General features: G+C 39.5%; 2 protein-coding genes across 4 annotated transcripts in view; both read right to left on the bottom strand.

The window, feature by feature from the left end:
- Klhl15 (kelch like family member 15) overlaps positions 1-19,622 on the bottom strand; it is a 932,444-nt gene that overhangs the window by 748,335 nt on the left and 164,487 nt on the right. The window lies entirely within an intron of this gene.
- Positions 14,767-19,622, bottom strand: part of Apoo (apolipoprotein O) — a 50,278-nt gene continuing 45,422 nt past the window's right edge. For both annotated transcript variants that reach the window (XM_051142444.1, XM_051142445.1), the window contains 2 exons: positions 17,905-17,970; positions 14,767-15,008 (listed from right to left, as the gene is read on the bottom strand). In XM_051142444.1, coding sequence (XP_050998401.1) covers positions 17,935-17,970 — 36 coding nt within the window. In that variant the 3' untranslated portion in view covers positions 14,767-15,008; positions 17,905-17,934. The remainder of the gene's footprint in view (positions 15,009-17,904; positions 17,971-19,622) is intronic.

Genomic DNA, 19,622 nt, shown 5'->3' with positions numbered 1-19,622 from the left:
GAATAAGTTATAATTAAAATAATAAATAAACAAACAAATAAATGGTATTTGGGGTAAGTTAAGTCTGGGTCCAAGGCCAGGGTCACTCATCTCCAGACTAAACTTTCTCTTCTTTGTTTGTGTTATAGTGGATAGATATTTCACTGAGTACTACACAACGAATGAACAAAATAACACAAAATAAATAATTCAATATTTATTTCTAAGTATGGAAAATACAGTTCAAGAAAAAAATAAAATGTGCCATTAATAATGAAAAAATTTCAAAGAAGTGTATAAGACACTATGGCTATGGTAACTGGACATATCTGGATTCCAATTTTTCATAGTGATGTTAACTGAAGCCTATGAATCAAATAGTATGCTGTCTCAATACAAAACTAGAGGTTTACATGATAAGACAATTAAAATAACAGAACATTTGCTAAAGAAAAAAATGTAAGTAATTGTAGTTGCCCAGAAACCAGATACTTCATTTTAGTTTAAAAAAAAAAAAAAAAAAATTACACTGAAAATACCTGTCCCCCGCCAAGAAAATCCCACAGAATCTATAGCATTTAAGGGAGAAGGAAGCAAAAAGAAAATAAAAGAAAAAGAAAAGGGGAAAGGAAAAAAATGAAAAGGGGAGAGAAAAAAAGCTCCCTTGCATTTACTTTTTTTAAGCACAAAGGGCGGGGGAGAAACCAGGCAGCAGGCTACAGCAGGGAGTAACACTACCATCTACTGGTCAGAATATGTAAGTTCAAGCACAGCAAATGAAAATCGCTCTTTCACCAGCTCTTTGACAGACCTCTCTAGAAAGGATCTGGGACTCAAGATAAATGTGGCAGGGGCGGGGGTGCCGGCTCGAGGATGGGTCCTGGGCCACAGGATACAGGCTTACATGCACTAAGAGCACCAGACCTAAGAACCTGGCGGCCAAACAGCCTTTAGCCCTGCCTTTGAAGCATAGCAATAGCAGTAGGAAGTCAGACACACAGGAAACACACAAGCTAGTAAGTCATTGGATTGGCAGGTTTGGGGCCTGCACAATGATCCAAAGTGAAGTCACAATCACAGACATATTAGCCCTCACTCCAAGATCCTATTAACTTACCTCCTAACACACACAGGTGAGCAGACAGCCCCTGCAGTCTCTCCTTTTCAGGGGGCCCCTGCTTATCCATCTGTGAGCAGGCCCTGCTTTTTTTTTGTGTGGTATATCTGCCTAAGCAGGACAGGACTCCTGCCCCTGGAAAGTTTTGACTGTATAAACAAGAGGTTACAATCCCCTGGCCTAAGTAATGTCTAAGCTTTTCTCTGTGTTCAGTGCTCCAGAAAGCAAAGGAAGATTGAAGACAAAGGAAATTATGAAAGCGGGGAAACTTAGCGTTCCTTAGGTATATCAGTCCCCACAAAGTAGCCTCTAAAGTCCATTCTGCAGCACCGACAAGCTACCATACCACCCTTTGACTTAAGCAATGATCTGTAAGGGAATGTCGACCTTTTAAAAATTTATTTTTGCTGCCTATAAAATAGCCTGTGACTGAAAGAAGCAAATACAAAGGTGAACTGTTGATAATTAAGTTTCATAGAAATTTTAGTTTTATTTCACATTAGAAAGCATATATATATATGCATGTTTATGTTTTATCTGTGTATACGCATATTTTTACAAATAGCACATAATACTTTTCCCTATATATAATTCCTACTCAAGTGTTATTTTGTTGCAGAACCTTACATATTTAAACTGAACATTATGATATACATACTTGTATTGCCAGCACATGAGATGTGGTAGTAGGAGAATCATGAGTTCAAAATTATCCTCAGCTATGTGGCCCAGCTAGCCTTGAACTCCTTGTAAAATAAAGTTTGTAAGAAAAATAAATCACTTTTGTAAGGTTGAATGGTTCAAACTTCATGACTGTGGTGAAATATTATATATCCATACGCAAAATTATCTCAGTCCCCTTAAACAGCCATTGAGTGCTTACTCTCTGCATCTGACCTAGCATGTCTTCAACTAGTAGGTAGAACCTTTGAGGCAGCAGGATCCAGAGTTCAGGCCAGCCTGGGCTCCTTAGAAAGACAGTACAGGCACACACACACACACACACACACACACACACACACACACACACACACACCCACCCACCCAACCCCACAGTGGAGCATGTACAAAGACTTGAATTCTTTACCTAGTACACAAATAACATGCCATACTCCCATAACATTTTTGTACCTTTAAACTTTTTAATTAAAATATAATTACATCATACCCCCTTCCCTCTCCTCTCTCCAACCTCTCCCATGCCAACTGGCCACTTTCTCTCAAGTTCATGGCTTCCTTTTCTTTTACTGTTATTATTTTATGTTTTGTGCTTGGAGATGATTGCCCCATGTGCTTTTTAGATCTATAGAGTGTCCACACAAAACACAGTTCTCACCTCCAAGCAAATAAATAGATAGTTTGCTCTTAAGCAAAATGTAAGTAACCATGGCCTAGGAAAACAGTACCCTGAATACAACATTTTTCATGAAGTTTGTATAGTTACAGAACAAAACAAAGTCATAAATTGGAACATTTTTTAAATACTTTGGCAGAAACAAGCCATTATAGCAAAGCAGGGGAAATCTTCAGTGTATGTATCAGCTACTATCAGCTAACACAGCTTTGGGGCTGGTGGACGCTCTGACATGGAAGTAACTCACTAAGAAGGAAAGAGGGGCTCTTGACAGAAAGCTTCAAAAGTGTTTCACAAGGGATTAAATCCCGGAATCCAACCGACCCAGTTAACAAGCAGTATTACCATCGTCATTATTTATCAATAGCCAAATGTTGTGTTCACTGTAGATATTCATTTTATAAAGTGTTTTCAACCTCTACTTTTGCTGTTTTCAGCAAATGATACACATGCATTACTCTGGGTCACGGGCATGGAAAACCTGTGTATTTTAAGATTGTGGCTATACATTAGCTTAGGCTGTAAAAGTTGATTACATGGAAAATCTAAGGCAAGCAAGGTTGGAGGTTACACTGTTCTCTTAAAGGCAGGTTAAACAAATAAGCTGAGTACACAGCAGGATAGCAGTCTTATGTCTTAAGTGACCTCAAAGTGTATTATTAACTCTAGCTGTGAGGTCCAGCAAGAGTTCCAGTCTTTTTAATTGTAAGAGACTATTTTGCCAGGCATACACGCACAAATATTCTTGTTCTCTCTCTCTCTCTCTCTCTCTCTCTCTCTCTCTCTCTCTCTCTCTCTCTCTCTCTCTCTCTCTCTCTCTCTCTCTCTTTCTCTCTGTCCTCTCTCTCTCTCTCTCTCTTTCTCTCTCTCTCTGTCTCTCTCTCTCTTTCTCTCTCTCTCTCTCTCTCTCTCTCTCTCCCCCTCCCTCCCTCCCTCCCTTCCCCTTTTCTCCCTCAAAAAAGGAAGTATTTGAAAATAAACCTTCATCTGAAACTCTAGCTAGCTTATGTGTGATCATTACTAATTTTTAAGTACTTGGAAAAACGGAGAAATTAAACTAAACCTGATAACCTAAACATTATTACTTCCAAACTAGTTTTATGTTGTGCATTCAACAAAGTCCTAGGTAACAGTTTTCAAGAAAACAGAAATAGGCAGCCCGCTTTCATTAAAACGTAAAATGTGTTTTAAAAAAGCACTTATAAAAATTGGTAATTCATAATAAAGAGCTTTTCAAAAAACTGTATGAGTTAAATGAGATACACAAATAAAACCCTTTTTAGTTTATATCAAAACTAAAGATAAATCCTAAACTACTATCTCCCTGCTGGGCTTTTTCTCAGCCAGTGCTTCTTTATCTCGTGTATCTGACAGGTCTCCCTGAGCAGCGTTTTCCCCCTTTTAACTCCATGCCTACATTATTATACAACGCAGTCCTAAAATTCCTTTCAGCCTTAAATCCAAAAGTCTCCCTGAGTGGAGATCCCTACAATTTAGGAAAACCCCTCCTGCTGTAAAGGACAAACAAATGAAGCTAGGTCTGTGTCCCCCCTCCCCAACATTCCTAGGGATTTATGCTGAGGCCCATCTTAACTCTTGGGGAGTTTCCCTGTCATTTGTCTGATGGATCCTGTTAAACATGGGTTCTGTGTTCCTTGGCTTCTCTTTTTTTCTAACATGAAACTCCACTAAATGTTTGAGTGTCACCAACACTAAAAGTAGAAATTTTCTAGACCCACCCATAGTCTCTTCCTGGGTTATATGTAGCAACACACTGCTTTTCTGGGGAGTATCTGCGTAAAAGCCAATTCCTTGTGTATCTGGTCTGGCAGAAATAAAGATATTATAAAGATACCCAATCTGAACATCAGACTGCTGAAGCAGGCCCTAAAAACATGAAAACTTCCCCAGAAATCTCATGATGGGAGAAGGAAGGGGCATCAGCCAGAGAGGGAACTTGTCTCAGGAAAGACTTTTTCAAATAGTTCTAACAACTTGTGAGACCCACCCTAAAGGATGAGACCCAGTAAGTGGATATGACCAAACACTGGTCAGAAATGCTCCGATGTGCATATGCTTGGCCTTCTATTTAAACCTTCATCTTACGTGGGGACTCTAAATATGAACTTGAGGGATTTTGTTTTTCTTTTGTCCCTTTTCCCAATATGACTATATTGAATATATCTCTTTTTTGCTTTCAACTTGGCTCCATTAATTGGCTTCAGAAAGGGTGACCAGACCTGACTTGGCACAAATTGTGACCTCCAAGCTCCATAACATCTTCACATCCTAAGCCAATCTCTTACCTCTGAGAAAGAAGCCTGGTACACATTAAAAGGGAGAACCACTTCAACTTCAGCTAATTATAGAAAGAGAAGAAAGGGGACATAGAAATATTACCAAATTTTACCTCTTGATATTCTGTGTTGCTAAGCCTTTCTCACATTGTAAAGAAACAGATAAGCTTTCTATCTTTTATGTGTCTTGTGTGTCTATGATAATTACTTTTTAAAGTTTTGTTGTTGTCATGTTTCTTATGTCAAATAAAATTTAAACAAATGATGGTCACATCAGTTCTCTTTAATTAATTGTTGTTGTACGCTAAAAATATTTTTCATGTGCCCAATTAAAACACAGGTGCAGCCATGCGGTGGGTGTCACACACCGTTAACTCCAGAACTCCAGAGGCAGAGGCAGGTGGATCATTGTGAGTTTGAGGCCAGCTTGGTCTACAAAGTGAGTCTAGGACAGTCAAGACTACACAGAGAAACTGTCTCAAAAAATGCATGCATAAGTTTACAAATTTAAATATTGTGATCACATACTTAAAAGGCTTAATAAATACATACTACTTAATAAATTTGGGTACTCTAAACATCCTAAAGCATTAAAATGATACAGGTACCATAATGATCATGGTTTCTTTGGGTTACTTTTGGTTTTTCGAGACAGGGTTTCTCTGTGTAGCCCTGGCTGTCCTGGATTCGCTTTGTAGATCACAGCGATCCACCTGCCTCTGCCTCCAGAGTGCTGGGATTAAAGGCATGCACCACCACCACCCAGCTTTCATGGTTTCTTTTTTAAAATGTTAAATGTAAGGTTTTATTAAGGCTGGATTATATATAAGATAATAGATATATATGATTATTGAAGATCTGTTAAGTTTCCTTTTCACAATGGGGATTAAGAGAAACGTAAGTGACACCTCATGCTGGTGAATAAGAGGAACACTCCTCCATTGCAAGCTTGTATAGCCACTATGAAAATCAATGTGGCAGCTCTTCAGGAAGCTGGGAATTGATCTTCTGCTCTTGGGCATATAACCAAAGGACACTCCATCCTACCACAAGGACATTTGTTCAACCATGTTCAATGCTGCTGTAGTCATAATAGCCAGAAACTGGAAATGACCTAGATGTCCCTCAACAGAAGAATGGATAAAGAAACTGTAGTACATTTACACAATGGAGTATTGCTCAGCTGTTAAAAAATAATGATATCATGAAGTTTGCAGACAAATGAATGGAACTAGGGGGGAAGTTTTGAGTGAGGTATTCCAGACCCAGAAAGACAAATACGGTATGCATTCACTTATATACGGATATTAACCTTTAAGTCAATGATGACCAGGCTACAAACCATAGAACCACAGAGGGTAGGTATAGAATAAGGGACTAGTGGTAACAGATAGCTTTCCCTAGAAGAGGGAATATAACAGATAGTTATGGGTGGCTTGGGAGGGGCTAGAACTGGAGGAGCAACTAGGAAGGGGGTTGAGAGAAGGAATATAGGGAAACAGCTAAAATTAAGGAGCATTTTAGAAGTAGTATGGAAACCTAATACAGTAGAGTGCCTAATATATACAAATATGAAGGCTATCTTAAGAAACTGGCAGATAATGGTGCAGAGCCCCAACTGGCCATCACTTGTCACCAAATGAAGCCTCCAGTACCAGGAATGGGTTATAGACAATTGAGTTGTTGACCAATCCCATGAGAATCCCCCAAACAACCCAAGCTCTTCGTTGCTAAGACAATAGATTGATTGCTCTCCACAAACTGATGGCAAGGCCCTATTGCTGAAGACAACACCTACACAATTCACTGAACGTGGAGAGGTTGAGTTAGTGCCTAAATAGAAGCTTCATTCTTATGTTCTAGTGTCTTTGGTATGGGAAGGTACTCTATAGGCTACAAAAGAGAAGTGTAAATACCAACACATCTACAAATCCTCTCATCTACAATGGTGTCCTGCCTGCAAGATACTAGGGCAGTGGTGGTACAAAGCTTGTGGGAATAAACAACCAATATCTAGATGGGCGGTGGTGGTGCATGCTTTTAATCCCAGCACTCAGGAGGCAAAAGCAGGCTGATCACTGTGAGTTTGAGGCCAGCCTGGTCTAAAAGGCGAGTCCAGGACAGCCAAGGCTACACAAAGAGACCTTGTCTCGAAAAACCAAGAGAGAGAGAGAGAGAGAGAGAGAGAGAGAGAGAGAGAGAGAGAGAGAGAGACAGAGAGAGAGAGACAGAGAGAGAGAGAGAGAGAGAGAGAGAGAGAGAGGAGAGAGAGGAGAGGAAGAGGGGCGGAGGAGAGAGAGAGAGGGAGGAGAGCGAGACAGAGGGAAGAGGAGAGAGGAGGAGAGAGAGAGAGAGAGAGAGAGAGAGAGACCCTGTCTTGGAAAAAAAAAAAAACCAACCAGTATCTTATTTGACTTAAAGCCCACTCTATAAGGCGGAACTTCTAGCTGATACCAGCAGGCTGCCCAAGAAGCAAAGGCTAGATAGCCCAGGGACTAGGGTGAAACCAAATACTAATACTACTTGTCTAAAAATAAAGAGGGGTGTGGTAATAAAATGATTCCTAGTGCTATTCTGCTCTACTCACAGATCTTTGCCTCACTGAGCCAACATCAGAGAAGTTTCCTTCTTCAGCAGAAGAGAACAAGTACAGAGACCCACAGCTAGATATTATCCAGAGAGTAAAAGACCTTGGAATACTCAGATATGATGTCGCCATCAAATCTCTCTGTTCAGGGCTCAGGAAACCCTATAGAAGAGGCAGAAAGAATGTAAGAGCCAGAGAGGATGGAGGATACCAGGAGGATAAGGCCCTCCAAATCAACACGAGAAAATCTCCTATGAACTCAGAGACTGAGGCAGCATGCACAGGGCCTGCATGGATCTGCACCAGGTCCTCTGAGTATATATTATGTTTTCCAGGTTAGTGTTTTTATGACACTCCTAAATGTGCAAATGGGGGGGGGTCTGATTTTTGTGCTTTCTTTTGGGCCCTTTTCCTTCTGTTCATTTGTCTTGTCAAATTCCAATGTGTTAAGTTTTTGTTTTATCTTATAATATTTTTTAATATTTTAATATCTCATAGAAGCCTGTTCTTTTCTAATTAGAGACAGAAAGGGATTGGATCTGGATGGGTTAGAGGTGGGGAGGAACCAGGAAGAGTACAGGGAAAGGAAACGGTAATCAGGGTATATTATATGAGGAAAATATTTTCAATAAAAGGGAATAAATAAAAATGTTTAAAAAGCTCTATGTTTTCAGTGAGAACTGAAAGCACGAGGTGTTAGGATGAGATGGGAGGCTCACATTCCAAGCCGACTTCACCTTCCTTAAAGCCAGGGGACAAGCCTGGCAACTACCAGTGTTCTGAGATACAGGCAGCCAAATATCTTGTAGACAAAAGAACCGGGACATGCATTGTCATAGCCTTTTGTCTGACTTTTTTTCTGTCTGGGATGAAAATTCTCTATGCTATTTAACCCTTCATGCTTTCTATATTTCCAGGAAAATTATTTCCTCAGTCTAGATTCATCTTGTAGTAATGCACCATTTACCTGTCTGATCTTCTCTGATCCTTACTAATGGAATTTCTTGGTTTCTAATTAAATTAAATTAAATTATGCTAGTCTATTGGGAATACAAGAATTTGTTTCTCCTTAATCCACTAATACAAGATATTAGTTTTGACTTTGTAAAGTCTTACTTTGTTATCAGTACAGATGAGTTAACAAGGGACAGGAAAGAAAATGACTATTCATACATCATTTGGGGGCTTATAAAATAATTGAGTACTTGTGAGATGGCTCAGCAGGTAAGTCCAATGATCCAAGTTTAATCCTCAAGACACACATGATGAAAATATTGTTCTCTGGCCACCACACATGGACTGTGGCATGAACTCCCCCATAAATAAATGTAAAATAAGAATTGAAAAATAAAGGCCAACTGTAGTCCACAGCACTTGACCCTGCCATGCTAAATGCAATTTCCACATCAATGATGACTTATAGGGAGCAGCCATTTTTCTTTATGATTCCGTAAAAAGGCCTAAGAATGCCAGTATCACAGACAGCATGCTTATCAGTATGGAATACCAATGCACCCTGTTATGCTTTGTAGGTGGGAGTGTAAGTTGGTGTGGCTATTATATAAAGTACTATAAAGTTTCTTTACAAAATGAATAACAAAACTAACCTATGATCCACCAATACCACTTCTGGGCATCTATCAAAAATAAATGTAATCAGTGTTGCAGATAAATATTTAATGCTCCATGTTCATGGTAGCACTATCACATCAGCCAAGATACATCGATGAATATATTTTTTTAAACATGTTCTGGGTTACCATGATAACCTCTGGCTCTCCCTATACAGACTTAAAATATCTATCTGTGGGCTGGAGAGATGGCTCAAAGGTTAAGAACACTGACTGTTCTTCCAGAGGTCCTGAGTTCAATTCCCAGCAACCACATGCTGGCGTATAATCATCTATAATGTGATCTGATGCCCTCTTCTGGTGTGCAGGTGTACATGTAGACACAATTGAGTACATAATAAATAAATAAATCTTTTAAAAAAAAGAACCTGAAAATGAAAAATTTGTTTTCTAGGGAGATGTCTTATAATCATCAGCCATGAAAACATCAGCTGGGGAAAAGCTTCCAAAGAAATTGAGGAACTTACTGACAATGTACCTTCAATAGCAGGAAAAACTATAGAAAGTTTTAGAAGTTATAGTGAAAGGAAAAAAATGAAGGAAGGACTGGATCAGAAACAGGAAAGAAGAAAGGAGAAGAAATGTAATCCCAACAAACAGCTAAATGGTATAGAAACATGTCTTAGTATGGTTATAAATATATACATAGTCTACATGTGATTTTTCAACATAATTTACTCAGTACCAGATTTGTTTATAAGTGCTCCCAAACACAACTGACAAAAAAACCAATGAAATGATTCCTAATGTTCCATTATACTCATAGATTGGTGCCTTGTCCAGTTGTCATCAGAGAGGTTGCCTCCAGCAGCTTATGGGAGCAAATGCAGAGACCCACAGGGAAACGTCAGGTAGAGAGCCCAGGTTGGAGGTCTTCACCAGGTCCCTCCCCAGCTTAGAGCTCAGGAACCCCTGCAGAAGAAGGGGAGGAGAAACTATATAAACCAGAGGTGTTGAGGCCACCAGGAGAACACAGCCTACAGAATCACCTAAGCAGGGCTCATATGGGCTCACAGAGACTCGGAGTAACAATCACAAAGCCTGCATGGTGTACATTAGAGCCTCTGCATATATGTTATGGTTGTTAGCATGGTGCTTTGTGGGATTCTGAACAAAGGGAGCAGAGGGGCTATCTCTGAGTCTTTTGCCTTCCCATGGAACCCTCTTCCTCCTACTTGGTTGCCTCGCCCAGCCCTGATGTGAGAGGTTTGTGGCTGGTGAGATTTTTGTGCCTGGTCTTCTTATATGTTATTGATGTCCCTGGGAAACCTGCTCTTTTCCAGGGGCAGGCAGATGTAGGGGGTGGGAGGATAATGGGGGATAGATTGATGGATGGATGTGGGAGAGGGGGAAGGGAAGAAATTGGGAGAGTGGAGGGAGAGGAAGCTATGGCTGCGATTTATTTCATGATAGAAGAATAAATTTAAAATTATAAACAAATAAGTACTCATATAAAGTTATTAACTTGGCACAGCTTCCTGTTGGTTTAATAGTAAAATTAAAAATTTAAAGAACAAAATAATGATAAAATACAAAGGAATATATTTAATCAATATGACCATATAAGTATAAAAACTAGAGATGGACAATAGAGCAATTAACATGAGTTCTTAAATTTAAAATTTTTTAATTAAAAAAAAGGACAAACATGCAATTCTGGTAAAGACGTTCTCTCCTTGATTCTTATCTCAATTCTGGTTCTACAACATGGTTCCTAAATTAACTTTAAGAGAAAAGTTCTCACATTCCAGGACTGTTTTCTTCCCTATTAAGTAAATGTTCTCTTTTGAAATACTAACTCGTTATTCAAAAGATTAAGAGAATAACTTACCTCTGTGCCTTCAGACATGTTTTGTATGTGAATATGCATATAAATCCAAACATGGTTCTAAGGATATTTTTACATCTACTGCATTTTTAGAAACAAACAAATGGGTTTTCCAAGATCTGTATCTTAGCCAAGCCTATGTAAGAGAAAATACTAAATGTGTTTTTAGTGTCATTTTTAAAAACCTGCTTTAAGGCTTACAAAAACATCTTAGAGTTTACAGATAGAATTTACAGATAATCTTAATTTTAATGTGTTACATCATAATGATATATTTTTAAAATCTGTTTTTATTTTAAATAATAAAGTCATAAATGTCAAACTTTATCCTATTCTGAACATATTACCCTACTTTTGATGTCTCCTAAGCAGTAATAAAAAGTAAATTCTTGCATGGCATGGTGGTACACACTTGTAATCCCAGCACTCAGGAGGAAGTTTGATGCTAGCTTCGTCTACAAAGTGAGTCCAGGACAGCCAAGGCTACACAGAGAAACCCTGTCTCAGGAAAAAAAAAAAAAAAACAAGAGGAGAGGAAGAAGAGGAGAAGGAGGAAGAGGAGGAAAGAAAAGAAAAAAATTCTTAAGCTATATGTGGAGGAAGAGGCAGGTGGATCTCAGTGAGTTCAAGGCCAGCTTGGCCTACATAAGTTGCTGGACAGCCAGAGCTACATAGTGAGACCCTGCCTCAAAAATAAATACTTAAAGATAGATAGATAGATAGATAGATAGATAGATAGATAGATAGATAGATAGATAGATAATTTTAATTGGTTAAGAATACAAAAACTTCTGAATGAGAATTAAGCATCCTCCCTAGGGTCCTCCTTGTTATTTAGCTTCTTTAGGTCTATGGATTAACTCCACCCAGCAGAGAATGAAAGCAGATGCTGAGACTCACAGCCAAACTCTGGGACAGAGCACAGGGAGTCTGATGGGAACAGTTGGGGGATAGAAGAACCTGAAGGACACAGGAGCTCCATAAGGAGAACAACAGGGCCAACAAATCTGGGCCAGGGGTGGGAGTGCTGCAGAGACTGATGCACCAACCAAGGACTATGCATGGTGAGGACCTAGACCCCTCTTCTCAGATGTGGTAGATAGACAGCACAGTCTCCTTGTGGGTCCCATAATATGGGGGCTACTTCTCACATGCCCCTCTGCCCGCCCCCAACTTTGATCACATTCCTCTGGTAGGGCAGCCTTGACAGGACACAGAGGATGCAGGCAGTCCAGATGAGAGTTGATAGGCTGAGGTCAGATGGTAGGGGAGGAAGGCTCCTCCATTCTGAGGACTAGGGGAGGGATGGAGGGAGGAGAAGAAGGAAGAAGGGATTGAGAGGAGATGAGAGGGGGGCCACAATCAGGATTTAAAGTGAACAAATTAAAAATAAATATTTTTTGCAGGAGGGAGGGAGGAATGGGAGGATACAAGTGATGGGACAACAACTGAGTTGTAATCTGAATAAATTAATAAAATTAAAATTAATAAAAAATAAATACATCATTTTTTAAAATACAAACACTATTAATGTATTTTTATCTTCATGCCTTATAACATGTGCATATTCACTGACATTTGATCACAAACAGGACCTGCAAATATGAGAATACTCTCATACGCACTAGCATATGACCATGCGTGGAAACTGCATACATGTCTGTATATGCTTACGCTCAAGAACTGTTCATGTGTGAAAACATGCATATCTGTTGACATATGACCATGCTGAGAAACTGCTCACATGTGAACATACCTGACGCACTGAGATATAACCATTGGTCAGGAATTGCATACACACGAAGATACATATATATACACTGACAAATGACCATGTATGGGACTGCATGCATGTGAACATGCATGTATGTGCCAATATATAAATATATCCAGTGCCTTAGTTTTTCTACTGCTATGACAAAACACCATAACTAAAAGCAATTCAAGACTCAGGATTTTCACACACATGCACCATCATGTGGCCATGCTGGGGAACTGCACATATGTGAACACAATCATATGCACTGGCAGGATTGTACATGTGTGAATACCAAATATGTGCTGTGCCAACATGTAATCACAGATGGGATTGCCTTCATGTGAACACTGACATATACCCCAGCATATTCCCACCCATCCAGAACTACACACAACAAGCCAAGCATGGTGGCACACACCTTTATTCCCAAGGCAGAAGCAGGCAGATGTTTACCTCTGGTCTACAGAAAGAGTTCCAGGACAGCCAGGGCTACATGGAGAAACTCTGCCTCAAAAACACCAAATTGTACAAAAGTGAACATATGCAATAAATGCCAATATATAATTGAGCTTGGGAACCACATGTATGTAAACATGTATATATATACTGCATATGACCACATATGGAACCAGACAAAAGTGAACACACATATATCACAAACATGTAACTGTACTAGAAAAGTATACATATGTGAACATATGCTGACATGACCATATTCAGGAAATACACACATGTGAATTCATGAATGTGAACCAACATGTAACCACACTTGTAACTTGCATGCATGTAAGTACACATTGGAAACTGTACACAGGTGAATGTATATGAACATGCATATGAGTCTTCTCAGAACTGAATGCTTATAAACACATAAACACACAAATTTGTAGACATGTGACCATACTTGAATTGCATATGTGGAAACATACACATAAATGCCATGTGACCTCTCAGAGTTACATACCTGCCAACACATGCATGTGTGCCAACATGTACTCACTCTCAGAACTTACACACATTAAAATGTACATATGTGACATCTGAAGTTTACCTGTGTGTCAACATGCACCTTACACAAGTATCAAAATGTATATACATGTTGACATGTGACCATGCTTAGAACTGAATGCATGTAAACACACACATTTGCCAAGACATGTGTCTGAGTTCAAACTGCACATATGTAAACATCTATATGTGTTGACATGTGACCTCCCTCAGAAGTAGCGCACATCAATACACACATGCGCTGGCATGAGTTTGCTCTTGGTACTTGTATCTGGTTTCTGAATGTGTTAGTGTCATAGTTACTGCTCTGTTGTTGTGAAGAGATACCGAGACCAAGGCAACCCCTACAAAAGAAAACATTTAACTGTGGCTGGCTTACAGTTCAGAGGTTTAGTCCATTATCATCATGGCAGGAAGCATGGCAGTATCTGAGACCTTTACATCCTGATTCACAAAGTGGGCAAGGCTGGGTCTAGCATAGTCTTCTGAAACCTGAAAGCCCACCCTCAATGACGCACCTCCTCCAACAAGGCCACACCTCCAAATCCTTCCCAAACACATATGAGCCTATGGGGTCATTCAAACCACCACAGTTGAGTCTGGTTCCTTTTATTGGTTTCTGAAGCATCATCTCTAAGCTCCTCTCCTCACTTCTGGGTTGTAGGGTTCAGTCTGTTGACTGCCAACTGGTGCTCCCCTAAAGAGTAAATATTACCAGGAAAGAACACACAATTGGTTATCCGGTGTCAAAACATAAGCCCTGAAAACATACATACAAGTAACATGGTATAGCCCGACCAGCTTATATTGCATGCCACAACAATAATGGCAAAAGAGGCCATGAATGTGAAAGAGAGCAGAGAGGGGTATATGTGAATGTTCAGAGGGAGGAAAGGGAAGCAAGAAATAGTGCAATTAAAATACAACCTCAAAAATAAGCAAACAAACAAAAAGATCTCAAAGTGAGGCAAATAAAAGCCAACCCTTAAAAAAGCAAATAGTAAATATTGTCTTTAACACACACGCTCATGCACACACACACATCCACCATACACTGCACATGTATGCATGCAAATGATATACACAGAAACACACACACATAAATGAACCTCTCATGATAATCATGTGTACACATAAACCATACAGATAAGCACTAGAGACACTCATTTAAACTGTTACTTCTATCAGTAAAGAAAGCAGGCCAGCTCTGTTTGAATCTGAATTTTAATTTTGTTCATAAATAGTAATTCTAAGGCTTGTACATTATTTCCATGTGAAGGATTGCAGATTAGTTGGCCTGTAATATGATATCACCCAAAATAGGAAAAAAGGCTTAGTGTTGTTTGTTCCTGATGAAGAAAGCCAGTTTACTATATCCAATACTGACTCTGCCATTTGTCTGTAGAAATACTGATTTACCGTCTGGAGTTTCCAATGTTTACCTATAACTAAAAGAAAGAAAAATATAAGGTAATTGTAGGCTTAAGTAAACAGGGTTTTTTTTTAACATTACCATTAAGAGAATGAGCTAGAGAACACTACCTAATCTCATTTTGCTGATGAGTGAACCAAGACTCAGGATGTGTTCCATCCATAGAACATTCAGACTTTCCCCCAGCTGAGTACCCAAGCACACTGCGATACATGCCTAAATGGCACAGTGAATACCAATGCACCTCTTGCACTCTGAAGACCAAGACAGACTTCCATGTAGCAGCTGCAGAAGAGTGCAATTGCATCATCCTCAAACAGCTGGATGTCTTTCCTCATACCTTCCTTTACCTCATATCTTTCCCTTCAAGAATGAAACACACACATACTCATACACCAAAGCCAAGTTAATCTTCTCCAGGTTGTCTTTTCCTTCATATGTCATGAACATGCTCCACAACTGGAAGTCTATAAATATTTTTGTGTGCTGGGGATTGAACTCAGGGCCTCACAGATGTTGAGCAAGTACTCTAGCACTACGCATATAGCCAAACTTCTGAGAAGCCAGTGACTGACTATTCACTTGATCTTTTAATGTAAAATCAAAGTCTTAAACATGCAAACAACTAGCTAATCGTTCTCTCTCACTTTATTAACTTTTTTGCCTAAGAATTTAATAGATGTACTGTTTTGTTAAACACTGGAAGCAGTCTACACTAACAAGGATTAAGTATGTAATGGTTGCAGAGAGGTTCCACCCACCAGCTGATGGAAACACAAGCAGAGACCCCCCCAAACAGTAGGCAGAACTCAGTGAATCCTGTGGAGGAGAGGAGGAAGGATGGTAGGAACCAGAGGGGTCAAGGAAACCACAAGAAAACACTCAGAATCAACTAACCTGGACTCACAGGAGCTCACTGAGACTGAACCACCAATCAGGGAGATTACATGAGTCTAACTTAGGCCCTCTGCGTATGTGTTATAGCTCTGTAACTTGGTCTTCTTGTGGGATTCCTAACAGTGGGAGCAGGGACTGTTTCTGATACTTTTTCCAGCTTTGGTGACCCTCTCCTCCTGCTGGGTTGCCTAAGTATTGTTGAAACTTGATACGCCAAGTCTCCTTAATATCCCTGGCAGGACTGCCTTTTTCTTAAGGGCAACAGAGGAGGAGTGGATAGGGAGAGGAAGTAGAGGGGAGAGACTAGGAGAAGAGGAGGGAGGGGAACTGTGTTGGGATGTAATACATGAGAGGATAAATTAATAACAAAAAATTTTAAGTAAGCCACGGTAAAAGTATAGCCTAGAAATTAACTACGTAAATAAAGAAGGGGCAAAGTGGATCTACAAACACTACGGGGAATACATACAATAAATTCAGCTGAAGAAGCAACTTCACTTATTCAACACACCTAAACAGTGCTGCCTATGAGGTATTTTAACAAAAATTGGAGCCTAAATTTGACTAAGCCCTTAGATCCAATTGTCACTACATGGGAAATAGAGAAGGAAGGAAGAGAAAACTGGAAATGACACTAAATATAAATTTAAGCCACCAGTGAACATGAAAAATTTAAGACCAAAACCAGCCAAGGCTTTCAATGAATAAATAAGGAACTGCTGACTTTGCATTAGTATAAATGTCAAATGGAAACTGATGCTGGTTGATGGGTCATAGAGAGCAAATCAGGACCACTATGTAGGAGTGACAAGGAAATACCTTTCACTTACTATAAGCAACAGCCTCCTAAAATATCAGAACTGTCCGAAGACAGCTGCCCATGGGAGGTTTCCCATCAATCAATGGAGATGTAAAAGGACAGAGCAAGAGGGGGTTCTGCTTGAGGCTGGGGCTGCTCTGTACAAACGCTCAACGTGCTAGTACTCTCTGGCTCTCTAAAAACACGACAATAGTTGAGAAAGGAAAACCTCAAACTCAGAATTTTTGTGAATTTTAAATAGTAATTATGATATACAATAATATAATGCAACTTTTTAAGATGGGCTGGAGTTGTAGCTCACTAGCAGAATGCTTTTCTGGCATGTGTGAAGCCTTACATTCAATCCCCGGCACCATACACACATATGAGCTTAAAAAAACAAAACAAAACAAAAAACACTTCTATTCACTCCAAGAAATGTGAAAAAATAAAAAGTTACAAATAAAAATACACATTTAAATTTTCTATTATACCTCCTGGTCTAACAAAATACCATACTGCCTTTCTTCTTTATTTAGTAATTGTGGCTCTGGGCCTGCCATCCTAGCTACTCAGGAAGCTGAGGCTAGAAGACTGAAAATTCAAGGCCAGTCCAGGCAACTTTACAAAAAAGTACCTAGAAAATAAAAAGGGAAGGGCTAGGGGTACAGCTCAGGGGTGGAGAGAGTGCTTGCCCAGCATGTGTGAAGGCCTGAGTTCAATCCACTACCACAAAAAAAAAGAGGGTGGAAATGTTCCCGTGCAATTAAATATTACTAAAACAATAATCCTTTATAGATATATCATAACTAAACTATTTTCACACAGCTTAATATATCTAGGTTAGTTTTTAATTCCATATAATTAGCAATCAGGAAATCACAAGTTTAATACATATACAAAGCAGGTGCTTGGTAAATAAATATTAAACAAACAGATTAACTGTAATAGTAACTTGAACTTAAGACCAAAAGAAATTGCATTGAGTTTCTAACCATTCTGGTTCTAGCGTATCTAAGAAGCACTGGCACTACTCAGAAAAAAATACAACTAAATAAGCCATGGCACATAAAGCCAGAACTTAAAGACAGAATGTGATATGACCCTTTATGTTTCCACACCAAAGTGAAAGTGTTATAAGTCATTTCAACTAGCACTAACAACGCTGAAAATAACCAGAGGATTTGGGAGGGGGTGCTTTTTTAGTATTCTTTACCTGATTAAAATGGGCAGAGCATGGAGTTTTCTATTTATTTCCAGGTGAATTCTTCACATTTCCTGACTTGTAAAACAAAATTGAGAACTTTAATGCAACTTGAAAAGAAATAGTGAAACATTGCAAAGTATCTTCAGTATTTGGCTGAATAGAAGCATGAAATATTAATTTTCTTGGGAGGTGCTCAAACCATTTTATTGAAAGGCTGAGGTGGGGTGTCAAAGAACGGCCTGGAAGATACCAAATTCTCAGCTGGGGTTGCAGTTAGAGATGTTCAGGGTGGTTATAACGAAGGATGAGCCATTTCTTAGTAAACTGGAGGGATTAATCAGTTTCTTTCCTGTGTGGAAAGTAACTTGGGCACAGGAAGAAAAAAAACTATAGTACTTCTTATTTGACAGGTTCAGCCAAACAATTGATTTCATAAAGAAACAAAATCAAATCCATAGTGAAAGGATTTCTTTTTTTTTTTTTTTTTTTTTGGCCCTACTATTTTTTTTATTAATTTATTCATATTACATCTCGATTGTTAGCCCTTCCCCTGTTTCCTCCCATTCTTCCCTCCCTCCCATTTCTCCCCTTCTCCCCTCCCCTATGTCCGTGACCTAGGGAGACCTCCTCCCCCTATACATGCTCTCAGAATATCAAGTCTCTTCTTGGTAACTAGCTATCCTTCCTCTGAGTGCCACCAGGTCTCCCCATCTGGGGGACATGGTCAGAAAAGGGGCACCAGAGTTCCTGTGAGAGTCAGATCTCACTCTCCACTCAACAGTGGAGAGTATCATGTTCGTCGGCTAGGTCTTGGTAGGGGTTCGAAGCTTACTGCCTATATTCTCCTTGGCTGGTGCCTTAGTTTGAGGAGGACCCCAGGACCCAGATCTGCCTGTCATAAAGTTCTTCTTGTAGGTTTCCAGGACCCTGTGGGTCCTACTCTTTCCCCTTTCTTCCATGCTACTCTTGCCTAAAGTCTCAATCGGATATCCTCTCCTCTGACCCACTTTCTTGGTAAGTAAAGATTTTCATGGTACGTATCCCTTGGACTAGTGTCCAGATATAAGTGAGTATATACCGTTTGTCTCTTTTTGCTTCTGGGTGAACTCACTCATAATAATAATTTCTAGATCAATCCATTTGTCCACAAATTTTGGGAATTCCTCGTTTTTAATAGCTGAGTAGTATTCCATCGTGTAAATATACCACAGTTTCTTAGTCCATTCTTCTACTGAGGGACACTTAGGCTGTTTCCATGTTCTGGCTATTATGTATAGAGCAGCTATGAACATGGTTGAGCATATGTCCCTGTTGTGTGGTAGGGCATTTTCTGGGTATATTCCAAGGAGTGGGATAGCTGGGTCTTGAGGAAGCCCTATTCCCATTTTTCTGAGAAAGCGCCAGATAGCTTTCCAAAGTGGTTGTACTAGTTTGCATTCCCACCAGCAATGAAGGAGTGTTCCTCTCTCTCCACATCCTCGCCAACAGTGAAAGGATTTCTAAGTTCCTAAAAGTTAGATTTATTACTGCAAGCCACTATCACTGCTGTAGAGGACTTGACAAAGAAAGCTTTTTGCATCATCCACAAAGGCCAATTCATTAAACATACACTTTCAAAGAGGTTTAAATTGGACCACACCGATTCAACCTGCCACCCTTGGAGAACATATAATTAGGTCATGTCACCCATGAGAAGAAGTGTAGAAAAGTTTCCAGTGAGGAAAATT

Source organism: Acomys russatus, chromosome X (genome assembly GCF_903995435.1).
Source record: "Acomys russatus chromosome X, mAcoRus1.1, whole genome shotgun sequence".
Taxonomy (NCBI): domain Eukaryota; kingdom Metazoa; phylum Chordata; class Mammalia; order Rodentia; family Muridae; genus Acomys; species Acomys russatus.
The sequence above is the reverse complement of the archived record's forward strand: the minus strand, read 5'-3'. Positions and strand labels throughout refer to the sequence as shown.